Consider the following 18,548-nt stretch of genomic DNA (forward strand, 5'->3'; position numbering starts at 1 on the left):
CTTTTCTATACAAAAAGTACTTGAAGACTATACTATTCGAATGATAATATATATCTATCATATATAAAATCTATAATATGTATAAACGAAACCTCTAAAAGTCCACGTGTCACGCTCTGATCACTTCCTCACAAATCTCAAGCCAACAGATTGCTTGATTTGTAAATAGTGAGCTTTCATTAGTTTGACCCGGTTTGGACCCGTTAAAAGGGATGGAAATGAATCCTGAACCCGAAATATTTGGGGCGAGTATTAGCCGTCCCATTATGGTATGGGATTACTTTTGAAAATTTTCACGGGTTTGGGACGGGTATGAGATTTATAAAATGTCTGATTACCCGACCCAATTACACGTAGCCATGTTTACTTGATTATATACATGAGTAACCCGCCATATAAAGTATTTGAACCCTCTTACTCGATACATGTTACTCTAATACGTATGTAGGGTCACTAGGGTCGCTCCCGTCACATAATTAGCATATGACTATCGACTCGAGTGTTCGAATTTGTAAGGTCCCGGTGCCCTACTTTGGCGTTGAATTTACTCATAAACACAGTTCTAAATATCAGAGTTAATTAAAATTTTCGCGGAATATTAAAACTTTATTACAAAACATTGAAACTTGTCTTTAACACATAACATAAAATAGTTTATTAAAACATCATGACAAATCTTCACTGGATGTGATGTGCTAAAAGTAGTCAAATAATTATTAATTAAATTATGCTAATCTAGAAACTAAGTAATAATTCTAGACTCTTAACTTAACTAAAACTACTAACCGGCAAGTGAACCGGTCGACTCTAGTACAGCTAAGTAAGTCCGGATATCGAACCCACGAAACTCTTTAAATTACGAAACTAGCAAATTAGACTCAACTACAAGACACGACTATTTAATAATAATATTTGAGGGGGTTTTTAAACTAATTATTAATAAACTAAAAGTAACCCTAATTAATTAAAATAATAATAAAACCTAATCATTACTTAAAGCCTAATTAATTAAATATAATAAACTTAACCCTAATTAAATAAAATATAATAAACTCTTAAAACACTTAGATTAATTCATATGATAAAGATAATTACCTAGGCTAGAATCCCCAATGTTGCGGCAATCAAATAACTGGCAAACTTAAGTTATGGAACTGGGATCGTAAACTAGACCCTTGACAGAAAACCAGAACAGGACCCTTGACCTTCAAGAAGACGCCTATGGATTTCTAACAAGTTTTAAGACTCACCAGCTTTATGAATTAAACTTCCTTACGGTTATTTAATAATTTATGTTTAAGTATCTTTATGACGAAATCCTACCTTACAGCGCGGAAATCAAAGATAGTTAAGAAGACTCAATTGACTTAATAGACTAAGCTGACAATCAAACCTAGACGGACTCCTTACAAAGAACTAAATCTAGCAATCTTGACCAACAAAGATCTATCAATAGCCTATCACCTTACAGCTTTCTAAGCTAGCAGCTCACTTTTATAGATTTAATTAGTTTTATTGTTTCTATGATCTTAATGCATATCAATCATAAAATAGTCAAGAACACACAGTAAATAACCTAACAAAACCCTATTCTATGAAACAATCAACAAGGGTAATGTGAAACAATAAATCTAAGTAAATAAAACCAACCAATCATACTCATCAATCAATTAAAACTCAACAATTTACTTAGAACATAAAATCCATAACGAAGAAAATCCCAAACAAAATCAAACCGAACAAAGGTTCATCACGACCTAAGTAGTTTATAGAGTTTAGCCTAGCATCATATAGTCTAAATCACACAAAACAAATAAAACTGAAAACATGGTGAAAATAATGAGAAACGAAAGATTAAAGGCGATAAAACCCGTAGTCTTCGATCTTGAACGTAAAGCTCTTCACCGGATGTTCTCGTGCCTTCCAAACCTCCACAAAACTCGAATGATAGCTCTCAAAAACTCCAAATTCGTCTGGGGGCAGCAGGTTATGTTCAGGTTAAAGTTAGGGATGTTTATATACTGAAAACAGGGCCCAACTTAAAAAAAAGTCCAAAAAAATAACATCTGCATTGCCTAGGCGCCGCGCGACGGGAAAGGGGGTGCCTGATCGCGCGGCGCGGCGTGTTCCAATAAGGGGGCTGGTCAGACCGGCCTGGTCTGACCGGTTCTCTGTCCGGTTCCTTCCTGATGCGTTCCGGATCTCCGTTTTGGCTCTTTTTAACTCGTTTTTCGTCCTTTTCGATCACGATCAACTTCCTTTGCCTACAAAACATAAAAATGTTAGTAGTATACAAATCTCGACTAAAAACGAATATAAACTATTAAAATATTAAATAAATTATACACGGGAAACATAAATATTTAGCATTATATCAGGATGCCGGTCCTTTCAAATCATGCAATGTGTCTGCCTCTCAAGCCAACTGATTCAATCTATTCACCTGCGTGCATACTAAAAGTCAAGTGAGTTCTAGTTAAAACATGTAACATACAAGACATTCACATACTTACTTATACGTATCCGAAGATACATATTAGTTACTTAACCTGTTCATTATTTCTTTCTTACATACATAAGTATATACCTTCATTCAAACTTTAATTCATTCTTTCTTTCTTTCATACTTTCATAATTTATTTTACCCTACATACATAATTATACATTTTAAAGAGCCTTTCGCCCTGTAACTACACATATATTATTAGGGTCTGCCACCCTTAAAGAGTCTTTCGCCCTATAACCTTACATATATTATTAGGGCTCAGGCTCGTTTATTAAACGAGCTTTCTTTTTGGCTCGAGCTCGCGCTCGATCTCATTCAAGCTCGGCTCGATCGAGCTTTTACACGAACCGATCTCGAGTAGCTCGCGAGCAACTTGGCTCGTTTGCACCCCTACATGTAACATGTTCAATGCTTCAATCACCACGATGTTACTTATCTTGCCTTCAACTAAACTAAACAATGCTAGTCTTAAAAGGAATCCAACTGTTCTTTTTATGAGAAAAGATGTTCTCTAAAGATTGTGTATTTATGTAGCATTAACAAATAAGCCGATACGCAAATACAAAACTTTGAAGATTCTCTCATTCTTCAATACCCACTTCATGAACATCTTCCCAAACAACCCGAAACCCAAAAAATAACTCAAAGAACACCCCTAATTAAAACTCTAATCTCTAACAATTATGACTAATCTTATAAATCTAATTAATCCATGTTATAAATACAAACACACAAACGTTATACATGCTAGCAGATGGGAGAACAAGGATCACCTTGGAAGGGATAGTAGATGAGAAAGACCGATTGATTGGCAAGCAACACTACAGCAGCACCGAACTAGAAGGAGGTAGGCCAATTGAAAGGTTGAGGGTGGGGAGGGATAACATATGAAGAAGAAGTGTGTACTAGGTTAGGGTTATTGTTGTCTATATTTTCATTCAGTCTCTTTTTGTATCTGAGCCGATTCAGATGTTTAATTTTTCATTCAGATGAATTTTTTAAACGAAAAAAACTTTAAACGAAACAAACGGTCTGAATCTGAGCGATTCAGATGTTCAAGTCTGAATGATACCATTAAGTGCTGAAACAAACATCCCCCAAGTTATTTACATTCTCTGAAATACATAATTTTGAATTTAAATCAATAATAAACTAGTTTTATGCATTTCGGATAGTTTAATATCATTACGACTAAAATATCTATTCTTGCACTCTAAACAAAAACAGTATGTGTTTAAGATCAATCTACGACTCATTTAACAAGTAAGTAAAAAGCGTGTTTCAATAAAAAAAACTACAAACCATTTATAAATATACAATTTGACCTAAAGTTTTGCATTGATGGTTGTATCACCTGCACTAAAAATTGTACATCATTCCAGGTGTTATCACCGCTGATTTCTTCCAGCCCAGGTACCTTCTTCTCACTCACCATCACCATGTTCAATGGCACTATTTTTCGTCATAAACCGTCATTTGCATCATCGTTAGTTTTCTTTTTCACTGCTGTCATCGCCTATTGCTACCGGGTTCGATTTAGGCGGCAGTCATGTGGTCTGGTGTGGGGAAGTAGTGGCTTTCTCTATATGGATACTCCAAATTTGTAATTGAAAATCCTTTAGCCACCACCGGCGGAAGTGGTAGGTCGTCTGCTCTATGAGTACTGAACCCTATGTGAAGGTGGTGGTTTAATGGGGATGTTAAAGCCACGGTTGTCGGGTCACGGTCGTTTTCCATCAGCTGTTAGTTTGGCTTCTCTGCCTTCCGGCGATGTGTGTTCCTTTCCATCTTTGCGGGTTTGATGCTATTGAACATTCCTTTTTATTCGTATACAGCTAATGCATGTGTTCTCTACTGCCTACTCGACTAGGTTTTTTTGTTTGCTTCTTTAACATGTCGGTTTTTGGGTGTTCGATCATTTGTTGATGTGTTTTTTTTTTCTTTTTAATTTTCATTGCAGAATATTAAGATTACGTGTTTTGTGAAATAGATGGCCGCTGCATACAACGACTTCTACTAGGTGGGATTTTGTTGTTTGATGAGGACGAAACATGATTTTTGTCAGTGATGATGAAATGTATGTCGACCGAAATCTCTTTTTGTACATCCTATCTGCATCTTGGCTTGGCAAGTATTTTGCAACTGTGATTGGAGCCATTGTAGATTTGGGCAGGAAGAAATTTCCTTGCTACATATATGATCCTCATCACTCATAGTTGTAGTGCCAGTCATTATTTGGCTATTTGGTTTGTGCATGTTGTGTGCCTTTTTTCTAAAAAGGCATGTGTATGTCTAAATTTTACTTCATTAATTTATATTTTCGTAATGCAAATTTGTGGTATGGTTGCAATTCAGCATATCAGCTATGGAGGTTGTCATGCTGGTGAGTGTTCTTACTACGGTTTATCTAAAGTTTATGAAGCATTATATTATTATCATCTATTTATTGAAATTGGATAAATTTTAATTTTTTGTTAGGAATGGAAACATATGATTTTGGTAAAGATCATATAATTTTTAACTTCAGTTGACGGTGTGAATTTAATTGTTGACTAAATTGGTCAACAATAGTTTTAAGTTATATAAATACTTTTTTGTGTGTTTTGCAAAATATAGATGGGTATAGACCCACTTTGATGGTTTGTAACAAGCATTTCAGTTGTTTCATGAGTGGGAGGTTAAAAATTGTGGTGACAATTCAACGTGAGTATTCTTCAAGGTATTAAACACCAAGACCAAAATATCGTTCATTATTATTTAATGTGACAAATATGCGTGGTTCACAATATCACATGTTTGGTGTAGTCTCAGCGGTTTGGTTTCATTTCAGGTATTTTAGAGTCGATTTCAAGGGGACTTTCACATCATTATATACACATTGAAGCAATGCACCTGCTGATATATATGTTGCATAAAGCCATAAATAGTAGATAGAAAAATAAGATGATGGATTTATTATGGTGATGCCATTATATGCTTTTAGTTGTATTATCAATGACAAAATGGCCAACGCCAATGTTTTATGTACTTAGTTATTACTTTTTGATAATTGATCTTTAAACACATATTTAAGGTCAACAAAAATTGTGCTCCACCACCTCCGCCGCAACGCGGCGGGGCAAAATACTAGTTAAAAACAATATAAAGTCAAACTACTAAGCGTAAGAGCGTGAAGTACTGCTTTATATGATAATGCCAAGTAATATTCATATATGGTAGAAAATAGGGATGAGCATTTTATCCCAAATACCTGTACTCGTACTCGTACACGTATCTGTACCCGTACCGATTTAGTTTATTCGGTACGGGTATTGGTACTCATTTTTGTTTAATTTGGTACTGGTACAATCGGGTACAGGTACAAGTACGGGTACATTTGGTATTTTGTACCTGTTTGGAGTATATAAATGTTTAATTGAGATTCTTCATATATAATATATAAAATAAATTCTCCAACCATGTTATTATTGAACAAGTAAAAAAGGTTTATTCAAAATTAGATAATATAACATCCAAGGCTCGAACCAAAAAACAAATCACTTTAAGTTGGCGACCGAATTAGGGTTCTTAAATACTATTTTATCATTAAATCGACGGCCAATTTGGAACCTGTACTAATTTGGTACCCGTCACGTACCTGTGAAAGTACCGATACCCGAACTAATTCAGGTTGTTTGTTACTCGTACCGGTACCCGGTTTCAAGATCGTCGAAGACTTGGAAATAAAAAGGCAAAGTGGTACAAAAACGGACCCGTACCAAACCGAATAAATTGGTACGAGTATTGGTACGTGTTTTAATTGATTTTTGGTACAAGTACAATCGGGTACAGGTAGAGATACAGATACAAATATTGTTCCGCGCTCATCCCTAGTAGAAAAGGGGGCAGCATGTGTGGAATGTTTCATGATCCACGGACGTGGTCTGCTAATCAACACCTCAAAACCTAGCATTGTTCTTTGACTTACTGAAGGAATTAAGTATTGTATAAAGCAACACCCACCGTATTCAAGTGCGAAACTGAAGTACTCATACATGCATTAAGCTTAGTCAATCATTAGCGGAATTGTGGGTGTTTCAATCGTATCAAACTTTTGTTTGAAATTTACATTTATATGAATTTGTTTACGATTTAGTTAATCAATTTTGACTTTGTTTTCTGGTTGAATTGGTGAAGTCAATTTCAAAAACTTCAAACCAAATAAGTTGGGTCGCTTTCATGTCTAAAAATTGATCCGTTTGACGATTTAGCTTTGATTCTTTATATTTCTTTCAAAGATCATTAGATTGCATTATTTTTCTTTTACAATTGATAAAATGGGTTATTTGTAACACTCTTAATACTTTTTTAATAACAACAATATTAGTAACGGTTTGAACCGTTGATTATTAAATATATATGTACGTGTGTGTTGACGCAAGTTAAACATGATCGGTCTAAGTCATAGTCCATCAATTAAAACCAAGCGTTTAATTGCTAAGTTAAACTCTTAGATCGTAAAAATCTCAAAACTTAAATTTTCATATTTTAAATCACCTTTTTATAATACCAAAATATATAATTTTTTTAAATAGTCCTAGTTGGACACCAAAAAAAATATACATATAACTTAGATATCGTCATATTACCAAAATATATACTTTTTCTTTTAAAGTAGTTCGAGTTACTACAATACTACCTGACATTTTCTATGGGCGTTACATCAAGGAGAAAAGGACAGTAAAATTAAATAACTAACCTATTGTGCGTGGACTGATATTTAACAATAGTGTTTTTTATTTATTATTTATATATAGCCATTTCTCATATAACTAAGAAAATAGTTAATATTTTATTCAATTTTACTATATTTCAAATATTTCTAAAACAACTTTAATATTTGTCGAAATTGATTGATTATATACGTAGGAAAAACTAACGTACAAATTAAATTAACGTGTTAATTATACGAATCAAGTAGTGTAACTATGTAATTATATCGTAGTGTCATTATTTTATGTTGTAATTCAATGTTTTTAATTTTTTTTTTATTCTGCAACTTATCTTTTTATATATAACACAAACCGAACTACATCTGGATAATGGGTAAGCGAGCAACAAGCTGCGCCGCTATCCCCCTTTTAAAATGGTATTTTACTTGTACCGGATTGGGCTAAGAAATTGTACAACCGATTGAGCCTGGTTATACTGGGTGGTTCAACCGGTTGAATAGTTTACCTTATAATTTCCTACAAATGCAACTTAAATCCAAAAATAACTCAAAAGTAAATGATTCCATAGAAAAAAAAATAATCCAAAAGTTAATCCATGTTAAAAAAGTAATAGACACTCAATTTTTTAAAAAAATGTCCTAAAGTTTACACGTTTAAATGTTAATTATTGGGTTAAAAATAATTTTGAAAAAATATGGGCCGCAAACATCAAAAATTTCTCGAACTTAAAACCGGTTTGCCGGTAAAAAACAGTATTTTAGAAAAAAAACCGTCAGTACATATTCTAGCAAACTGGGCTCAAAAACCAGTATTATATGATGTTTTAATTTTCTACTTAATTTACACAATTAATACGTTAATTTAATTTGTATATGATTTAAACCCTTGTATACATATACAACTTTAAAAATAAGTGATAACTTTAACCACTTATCTAAATATCTAAAAAAAAGAATATACTCTATTAAAAAATATCCCAAGTCTTTATCGCAACATTAATTTATTTGATGTTTGTTGAAGTTTGAGAGACTTATAAATGTGCTTTCATCATATATATATAACCAGCCAGCTAGCAAAGCAACAATTTCCCAAAAGGAAACCAACATTAACACACAACCCAAAGACAACTTTGATCGGAGAATAATATGAAGCTTATTTGGTCACCGGAAATTGCTGCAAAAGCTTTCATGGACACCGTCAAATCCGTAATCATTTCATCCCTTTATTTATATTAATATAAGCCTGTGACGGCGCAGTTTGTTGCTCGTTTGTCTTTTGTTTGATGTAAACACTGTATTTTATTAAAAATGCAAGTTTATGTATTTTTATTATTATTATTAGTGAATTTTTTATTTTCTATTGGTGCTAGTAATAATCTATATGTACGATGATTTTGCTACTGGGATTGTTTATGACAATAAAAGTTAGGACAGTTGGTGGCCAAATTATTAATATAGATTATTATTATAGGCCAATGAGTTATGAGTTTTTGGTTTATTAATATTTTTTTTTGAATTATAGTTTGAATTATTAAAATTCAATTTTCTTTATATTTTTAAGTGCGAGTTATTTGAAGGATCAAGTGCGGTGGAGTTAACATCGGCGATGGCGGCGGGTTGGAACGCGAAGCTTATAGTTGAAACATGGTCACGTGGCAGTGTGACAACCACAAGCATTGGTTTGTCGGTAGCAAGTATGCACACGTGCGGGCGACACGTGTGCATAGCTGCTGACGAGGATTCAAAAACCGAGTACGCCGCCACCTTGGCAAAAGCCGGATTGGCGCCCGAGGTAATTGTCGGGCAGCCGGAGGAGGTGGTTAAGGGGATGGTTATAGATTTTTTGGTTGTGGATTCTTGGAAAAATAATTTGGGGAAAATAATAAAAGAGGCGAAATTTGGGCACCGTGGGGCGGTGGTGGTGTGTAAGAACGCGGCGGTGGCGGTGGCGGTGGATTCGAGGTTGGGCCAGGGGCGGATCTACAATGAAACGGGTGGTTCCGAGGAACCACCCGAGTTTTGAAATAATAGTGCATTTATATATAGAAAATAATTAAGGAACCACTTATAAGTTGGAAAGGAACCATCTAAAAAACATTTGAAGCACCTCTCCAGATGGTAACATGTTGGTTTGTTAACTTGGAGGTCGCAGGTTCGATTCGGGTTTTTGGAACTTTTTTTTTCTTTTACTAACTTACCCTAACATCAGTTAGGGTTCATAACACCACACAGCGCCTCTCCATGGTCTAGGTTGCCTAAAATCATTATTGTCTCAAAACAGATGTGTACTTCATAACTTCAAACTCCTATCAGTGTTTATTTAAATTTCTTTTTCGTCTTCTGTAAATTTAGTTATACTAAAATAAACTTGATAATACTAAAATGACTATTTGTCTCACAATTTCTAGTGCAATGTACATACACGAGTCATAACATACTTACAAACTCAGGTATAAATGAAAATATATTGAAGATTAACTTCCATCTTAGTCTATCACACATTCCTAATATTTGAATACAAGGGTGTCTGGTACAATTTAACACTTAATTGAGTACATGAAGGTAATGTGCATGTTAAGTTCTAAGTTCAGTATGAAGAGAAATTTAAATAAACTCATCTCCGTCACTCCGTCGGCCACTCATCCCCGTCACTCCGACCATCGCGGAATGCCGGCTGCCTCACTCTGTCAGCCACTCAGCCCGTCAACCGTCCCAGTCTTCCTGCTACTGCCTACTCTTACTCGAATCCTCTTATTCTCCCACTTTGAAGGTAAGTTTACATTCATAATTCATTGTTAAATGTTAATTGTTTTTTACTTCTTGTTAAATATTTATTGTTCTTAATTGTTAACTACTTAATTTTTAAGTTATTTGTTAAATTTAATTTTAGTTTGTTAGATTGTTGGTTTTAATTTGTTAGTTTGTAATTGTTGATTTGTAGGTATTATGAATTTGAAGAGATTTTTTCAAAGTGAACCATCAACCTTGGATCATCATCTTCAAGTAAACCGTCAAAAATAAATTTGAATGATCTACCATGGGATCCTTCCGAAAGGCAACCAATTTCGTCTTATCACCCAAGTCAAAAAGGTAACATGCGGTATCTCTTTTATTTATATATCGTATTTTTATTATGTAATGAATTTTCTCCGAACCATCGAACCGACCCGGAATTTTTATACCCGAGTCTATGAAATTGAAACATCTAAAAGTAGTGCACCACCCAAAAAAAATTCCTGGATCCGCCACTGGGTTGGGAGGGTTTTTTGATGGGGGGTCGAGGCGGGTTGCGAGGTCGGTGTATTTGCCGGTTGGGAAAGGGTTGGATATTGCGCATGTGGCTGCGTGGGAAAGCGGGTCGGGTTCAGGTTCAGGTTCGAGTATAGGAAAGAAGAGTAGGTGGATCAGGAGGATTGATAAGGAGACTGGTGAAGAGTATGTGATCCGAAAGTGAGATGGTTTGTTTTAACTTTTGATAGTTGATAAAACATTAAAACATAACTTTTTGCTATTTGTTTACTTTTTAAGTTTGTGGTATAACTTGAATTGCAAGTTAATTCTGTTGTGAGTTTTAAGTGTTTTTTGTAAATATGGAAGTTGATTTGTTGATAGTGCAACTTTGGAGACTATAAATCGAAGCAAGTTAGTCGGTTTAGCTGGTTAGAGACTCTTCGGTGGGATTTGAAATTTGGAACTGGTCGTGTAAACTAAACGGTCTTTTAAACTTGTAATTTACGGTTATTTTTTTTTTTTGGTTTTTGAAATTGGGGTTATGTACATATGTAATAGTCATGAACCGTCTTAGTCATTTAAAATGAGGGTACAATGTAATAATTTAAAAAATAATTAGTTTAAAGCGTCAAATCAATTTGTTAAACCATAAAATATCTAATGTTGTTTGTTTGTTAATATTAACATAGAAATAATGTTAGTGGAGAGTAATATGTCAAATAAAATTATTAAATGAATTAAAAGTTCAGGGCAGATTGTACGTTTGGCCTAACTCATTGTTAAAAGCACTTGTTTAGTGATAAATTCTAACAATAACATGATTGGACTGTGAGATAAGTTGTCCAAAGGGACGGAGATTTAGTCCGTAGCATACCATAAGATAGTCAATAGATAAAATCATAAAACTAACTGAGATTGAGATCTCTTGTAGGGTTGCTTGAGCTCGGGTCACTTAACATCATCGTACTCAGTATATCCCACCAATAGCAAAGCTATAGTAGGGTCTGAGGAGGGTAAGATGTAGACAGCCTTACCTCTACCCCATAAGGATAGAGAGGCTGCTTCCGGTGAGACCCCCGGCTCGATAGTAGTTTTGCATCAAGCCTTGGACATAAGGCACAGAGCACTCAATCATCGGGACACCGGCTGATCGGTGCATGTACCCTTGTCTTTCGGCTATCAACGCCACTACATGATGCCTGATTAACCGTCCGTCACTTTTAACGTTATTTTCACGAGATTAGTAAAATAACGTCAAAATTAGTGCAATTTCACGAGATTAGTGAAATATAGGCCTGTGGTTTAGTGGACGGTAGTCACAAAGAAATGGCGAACAAAGACCTACTTTACCCATTTACTTTAGCCTTCAAAGTCTTTATGTTATGATTCCCTCACATTTGTAAATATTATTTATTACTTAAAATTAAATAAAATGTCTACTCAGTCATTTTACTTCATTAAAGTTGAGATCAAAAAGTAAACACCACAAATATTTTAATTAAAAAAATTAAATAAACTAATTGAAATTGACTAATTGAGTGACACTTCATTTCATTAAAATTATATGTAACTATCATTGTATATGTGAACATGTTTGGGCTCTCACCAACCAACTTGTAACACAAGGAACACGGCTTAACTTCAAGGAAATCCACACTTAAAAAAGTATATATATATTTTTTTGAACGGCCAACTAAGTAACGCCGGGTATCCCGTACGCGGCCCCCATTGGCTAAAGGTAGCCCGAGCCGGCCACTAGTCCGGGCGGACGGAGCGCTTAGCAGTCCACTTGTTGAGGGATTCACCGGATAAAACCCGACCCCCACGCCCGCCAAACGGCACGACAGCGAGGAGCCGGTAAAACCGGGTGAGATCAGGACTCGAACCCTGGCAAGCCAGGGTCATCCCTCATATCTCCCATATAAGTTGGTGGTAGTGAGGTTTGATCCCCCTACCTCTCACTTGTAAAGTGAATACTTTACCATTGAGCCACAACCAACTTACTTAAAAAAGTATTATGACCCCAACTTGCTTCACTTTTATAAATATCAATTCTCACCTGAAAAAAATATAATAATAAACTAAGATAACAACTAACTATTAACTTTATTCTAGATTGACATGCAGATATACATGGGTTGTTGAAGGGTATAACCTTCAAAAGATAGGGGTATCAACCGTGTTGATTGGCGGATTAAATTGTCCAACACGAACACAATCCATGTTTTTATTCATATAAAAATCTTTAGCCTAACACACACACAGCTAAAAACGTATAACCAGAACACCAGGGTTTAACGCATCTATCTAAACGTGTCAAACAAGTGTCAAACAAGTTGGCTGGTAATATTAAGTTGTAACGTTTAATTGGGTAGGTAGGTTGTCACAAAATCGGTTAAACAGGCTAGTGGTTCAATCTGTTTACTTAAACAAGTAGTTGATCGACCGGTTTAACCAACCTGTTTAACTAAATAGGTTAAACCGGTTAACCCGAACATGACTGGTTTGTTTAAACATGTTAAGACATCATAATTCATAACCCAAAACATGATTATTTTTTATGGGTATAACCTTCAAAACATGGGTTGTTGAAGGGTATAGCCTTCGAAACATTATTGTTTTTCTGGTCATGTCGGAAATTGCCAACGCTGGTTTGTGTATATCAAGACATTCAAATCATAACCAAAAAAAATGTTGAGACCTTCATAATGAAGTTGTGTGTTTTGCTGTAATGTAATACAGAAGACAGTTACATAACCACCTATCACTATTTCAATAAATCATCAAATTGGTTGTATGTGTGTGTATATATGAACAAGTGAACCTTATTTCCAACTTAATAATAAAATTTTAAAAATAGTTGTTTTAATTTTTAAACTTCTATGAGACACAAAAATGGTACATATTATATGAAAGAGCTAGAAAAACAAATTTGAGAAAAAATATATATATAAATATATACGAATACTATTTAATAAAAAAAGACCCCATTTTCAAAGCCCGTTTTCGACCCCTAAAGATTTTGAACCGTCCCTGTAAATATGAAGTCAACAACTAAGTAACAAGTGCTAGATTTCAAATTTATGTACTTCATAGGCAATTAGTTAACTTTCCAGTAAATGCCGAGCTTTTTATGACTACTAGTTCCTTTAACCGAACAAGTAATGTATGACATCACCTAGATTATCTAGAGAAAAACAGTAAATGATTTTATTTAACTATAACATGATCTTACATGACCTATGATCGGTTGATTTGTTAGTCGTAACTGTCTCTGCTTCTTCTAAATGCTTTCTTCTGAGAGAGAACCTTCTTGTTCTGCAGCCTTTTCTGCTCTGCTACAGCAGCTCTGTATAACAAATTAAAAATAAAATAAAAATATATCGATTTTGCAGACGCTTGCAACGTAGGAAAATAAAGGGGTGGTAAAAGAAGACTCACATTTTGTTAATTTTCTTTACTTGTTCTTCTGATGGAGGAGGCGGGACGTATGAAGCAGCATCAATGATTGCCTAAATGCGTTCATTTCATTAGAATCGAAATATTTTATAGATACATCAATATTGTTAGAATATATCAGGGTCAGGCCCATCAGTTCAAATCATTGTGATTAAGGCAGAGTTCATGGTTCTCTCAGCATATATTTAGCTAGGCCCGTTAGTTCAGCACATTAGTGCTAGGCCCATCGCTTCTCAACCCGACCCCAAAAACTAGGGGTGTGCACGGTTCGGTTCGGTTAATTTCGGTTAATAACCAATATCAAACTTGGGCTAAAATTTTGCTTAATAATTACATGAAATGAATGCTTAAATACATGAAATGAAGATATAAATATATGAAACTGAGATATTAGTACATGAAATGGAGATATAAATACATTAAAATGATAGTATTAAACATTTAATACTTATAATACATAAAATAGAGGAAAAAAGGCTTGAAAATATGAAAAAAAAATGAAGAGTTCGGTGCGGTTCGGTTAATTTCGGTTAATTCGGTTTTCGGTTTTTTCAGTTTGGTTTCGTCGGTTTTCGGTTCGGTTTCGGTTGACGATTCTGTTATTGCTCACCCCTACCAAAAACTTCGTTAAAGAATCTGAAGAAGATGCACCCCACCCCCAGTGAACTTGAGCAAAAAGAAGTCGAGACTATGGAGCACCAACGAGGAAGTCGCTTTGGCACAGGCTTGGGTTGACGTTTCGGAAGATTCGGTTACCGGGAATCAACAATGAGCAACATCTTTCTGGAAGCGTATTCTTGTTCATTTTACAAGTCAAATAGGAAGTAGTGATTAAACCGTCCATCAAGTGAACTCAAAGTGGAAGGACATGCTAACTAAGATTACCAAATTTAGTGGCATATACAACAAAATGACTCATAGGCTCATCGCAGTAGCGGTCAATCGGACACCAATGTGGCAGAAAAACAAACTCTTTCCTCACAACGCAGCACTGAGAATACTTGAAGATCATCCCAAATGAATCGGGATAAGATTGTAGCCAACGAGGAAGTCGCTTTGGCACATGCTTGTAGCCAATCATAGATAAGATTAAAGGCGCCCGACTCAAACAATTACGAAACTTCGTCGGATGCACAATTTGCCGGATAACAAGATGAAGAATTTGAAGAGCCCAAAAGACCGCAATGGAAACGGAGGAGACCATCTTCTTCACAAAACTCAAAGAACAACTTCAAAAACTAGTTTGCAAGTTCACCAAATAAGTCATATTAGCAAAGTGGAACACGACGATAGAAAACGTCATCGGGAAAAGTTGGAGGAGATGTAAGCAAAGAAGATGCGGCTCATGGAGTAGTGTTTGCGAAAAGGATTTGCAGTTCTACATTCAGCCCCACATATAAATGACCCTGTGTTGTCAAAATCCCTTTGAGTGCGTGCCTAGGCCCTCAGGCGGGACAAGCGTAGGGAAAGCGCCTCGCTGCCATCCAGGCAATCCAGCAACTTTCGGGCCCAGTTTTTTGTCAGACTCCAGTGAGATTCGTGACAAATCCAGGAAATTCCAGAAAAAATCTGCAAACTCCGGCCAACTGGTTTGAAACATCAACAAATGGCCTGGAACCAGCCTTGACGGAAATAGAATGATGTTTGGGTTGGGAGTAAGTTTTTTAGAAAAGTAAAATTTTACTAAGTATTTTAATTTTTTTAATTTTGTATTTCTTCAGTCTTCTAACATGCTTAGCAACGAAATCTAGTTTTTTATTTATTATTTAGTAGATTTATTTATTTTAAATGTTTTGTTTTTAAACATGTTAAAGAATAGCTAGGGATGCGAAATATGGGCATTTTCATGGTTTAGGGATGGAATGGAAAAGACTGATGTTGATGAGAGAGTGTTTGGTTTCTTGGCTCACTCTCTTGGAATATACTAGGATTAGGACATTAGGTCCATTAGTTTAGCCCATTAGACTAAGGTTTATTGGCTCTCTGTCTGTACTCTATATATAGTTGTACATTGTATCACACTTAATATCCCTTTTACCTAATGGCGAAATGGAACTAACTTCAGAAGAAAAAAAAATGGTAGCGTTATACTAAATCGTGTAACAAGGCTTAGATATTATAGGTACCTGTAGTTTCTCCAAGGCATCCTCAATGTTACCCCTGAAGATAAAATTATTTAAGGATGTAATATATGTTTTTAAAAACATATTCATGATAAAAATATAAAAGAAAATAAACAATGGATAGAATTTAACTTTTGTGTTCTGGTCTTTGTGGAGGAAATCACAAGTTCACCGTCTTTGTTGATTCTATTCTTTTCCTGATTAAAAAAGCTGATGTCATTATTTATAATGAGCATATATTTACATGTTATGATGTTAATGTTACTTAAAACATGGCATGATAACATCACTAGCGAGGTAAACTAACCATCTGTAAAATTTTCTCTCTGACCCTGTCACTTAACCAATATGCTTCCTTAATATTAAACCGCATATCAACCTTGGTGTTTACTGCAAACAAAATGAACAAGGTAAATCTTGGTACAAGAACAATAACAATTTTTCTTAAGTGTGACAAGACTTAAAAAGATATCAAACCTTTATTGACATTTTGACCTCCGGGCCCACCGCTCCTAGCAAAGTTCACAGTAACATGATCTAAGTCACAAAATGAAACACCTTGAATACATAGTTAAGCAAAAAGAAATGCATAAAGCTTCTATTTAGATCATGCAGATAAATAATCTGTATTGTTTTCAATGTTTAACAGTCAGACATATCAATATACAGGTCAAAATAACAATGATGTTGCTTTAAAAATTCAATTACCAACTTCATACAGTGTAATAAAAGCTAGAAATTTAAATCAATTCTGTATTAAAAAACAAGCTTCATACAGAACAATATTAGATTCCCATTAATAAGACCTTGGCGCGTTATGTATATAACAGTCTGGTCCAGATATCCATAAATTAATTTTCATTCATTAAGAAGCAATGTTTACAAAGAAATGGAAAGCAAACATGCAACAAGCTGCGCCGCTAGCCCTTTTTGAATAGCAAAACCAAGTCATTTAAATACTACATTCATAGATCCTGGGGTCGTAACATTACTATTCATGACCCGTTGAACACGGTTCAGTAGCTCCACAACCTCAAGCACAACTAGTGTTGTAAAAATCCCGACTAAGCGCTGATTAATCCCTAGTCCCCACCCCAGTTATTAATTTTGGGCTAGTCGGTCAATTAATCGGTCAATGGTAAAATCCAGCTAACATCGGGATTGATCGAACTTAGTTGGCGTTTTCAGACCAGATTCCGGTCAAAATCAGCGGTTTCCAGCGAGATTGTGTATATATAAAACTGAAAATCACATATAAAAATGTGAGTGTGTATATATAAAACATAGTTATCAAATGCGATAAGCGCTCGAAAGCGTTGAGGCTGGGTCTAGCGCCTAGGTGATAAGCGCAAAAAAAAACGCCCGATTTTTTTAAAAAAAAAGCGCACATTAAAAAAACAAAAAATTTAACTTAAATAGAACATCTTATGAAGAGCACATACATTTATTCTTCAAAGTTTATAAGAAACAAAGAACAAAAAATACGAAAAAATCCGAAAGTTATCATAAGATTATAAGAAACAAAGAACAAAAAATGCATAGTAAAGAAAGAAATCCGAAAATAGGGAATTAAGAACAAAAATAACCTGTAGATCTTAGTTTCTTGATGATTTTGTGTGATATAATATTGATTATGGAACCCCTTAAATAGTGGAGTGTTAGGGAGTCCTACAGAATAGGAACATATTATTAAAGAGAATTTAATACGCATGGGGAGGTTTGGGAAAATAAGACTGCGCATTAAATATCTGCTGCATGCTAGTCGCAGTTAATGCGCCTAGCGCTTTAAATGCGCTTAAGCGCAAAAAGCGCACGCTTTTAATAACTATGATATAAAACTGAAAACTATGCATTAAATTCCGATCCGATTAATCCTGATTAATCCCGATTAATTGCTGGTCCCTACCCCACCGCCCGACTAGCAACTTTTACAACCAAAAGTATCAAACGCAAAGGGTATAAACACACGTGCTGGTTATCACAACACGCTTTCTCATATTTGATCACTTTACATGAAGAAGCTTTTAAACACAACGTGAAAATCATCCTACAAAATTAAATTAGGGCATTATATTGAGCAATATAATTTCAATAGCTAGCTACGTATTACTAATGTACACAACTTACACTCATAATTCATAAACTTAAACAACACATAACAAACAATTAATCCAATTAGGTATTAATTAAATACAAGCACTGTTATGTTTTTTCAGTAATATTACAATAAAACCGAAGGTAAGCGGGCAACAAGCTACGTGGTAACTTTATTACCTAGAGTAATTTTGGGAATAGGTTCATCGGCTCCAGCAGCTCTCTCCATGGCTTCGTGTAATTGCTGTTGCACCTGAGACAGCCGTGCTGATGTCTTCTTATTATTGGAATCACATCGGACCGGCGTGTAACTGATTGGACGGGAAACGAACCGGACCGGAGTCCAAAGAGAAATGCGAGTTGATACGGTTGGCCGGAATATCTGACGGACGAGAAGTATACCGGTGGTTCGAATTGCCGCCAT

The 18,548-nt window shown here is 35.1% G+C and overlaps 1 protein-coding gene across 2 annotated transcripts; it reads right to left on the reverse strand.

The window, feature by feature from the left end:
* Positions 1-12,450: 12,450 nt before the first annotated feature.
* On the reverse strand, positions 12,451-18,548 carry LOC143586355 (uncharacterized). 2 transcript variants are annotated; one of them, XM_077067919.1, is made up of 8 exons: positions 18,305-18,548; positions 16,508-16,567; positions 16,338-16,420; positions 16,163-16,227; positions 16,034-16,067; positions 13,890-13,960; positions 13,684-13,797; positions 12,451-12,507 (listed from the first exon to the last, which is right to left on the reverse strand). In XM_077067919.1, exons 1-7 carry the CDS (start codon positions 18,546-18,548, stop codon positions 13,707-13,709), a joined length of 648 nt encoding a protein of 215 aa, XP_076924034.1. In that variant the 3' UTR covers positions 12,451-12,507; positions 13,684-13,706. The 2 variants fall into 2 exon arrangements, with proteins under 2 accessions (XP_076924034.1, XP_076924033.1); XM_077067918.1 differs by lacking the exon at positions 12,451-12,507 and having other exon boundaries at positions 13,454-13,797.

The sequence above is a fragment of the Bidens hawaiensis genome, unplaced genomic scaffold (assembly GCF_021521415.1).
Source record: "Bidens hawaiensis isolate Kalapana, Puna unplaced genomic scaffold, B.hawaiensis_p1.1 tig00034616_1, whole genome shotgun sequence".
Taxonomy (NCBI): domain Eukaryota; kingdom Viridiplantae; phylum Streptophyta; class Magnoliopsida; order Asterales; family Asteraceae; genus Bidens; species Bidens hawaiensis.

What these genes read in the sequence shown, in the direction of transcription:
- LOC143586355 (XM_077067919.1), bottom strand. Translation starts at nt 18,548, where the DNA reads ATGGCGGCAATTCGAACCACCGGTATACTTCTCGTCCGTCAGATATTC. An exon ending in ATGCCTTGGAGAAACTACAG is followed by an intron (nt 13,961 to 16,033) that starts GTACCTATAATA and finishes GAACGCATTTAG; the next exon opens with GCAATCATTGATGCTGCTTC. An exon ending in GTAAAGAAAATTAACAAAAT is followed by an intron (nt 13,798 to 13,889) that starts GTGAGTCTTCTT and finishes TTTGTTATACAG; the next exon opens with AGCTGCTGTAGCAGAGCAGA.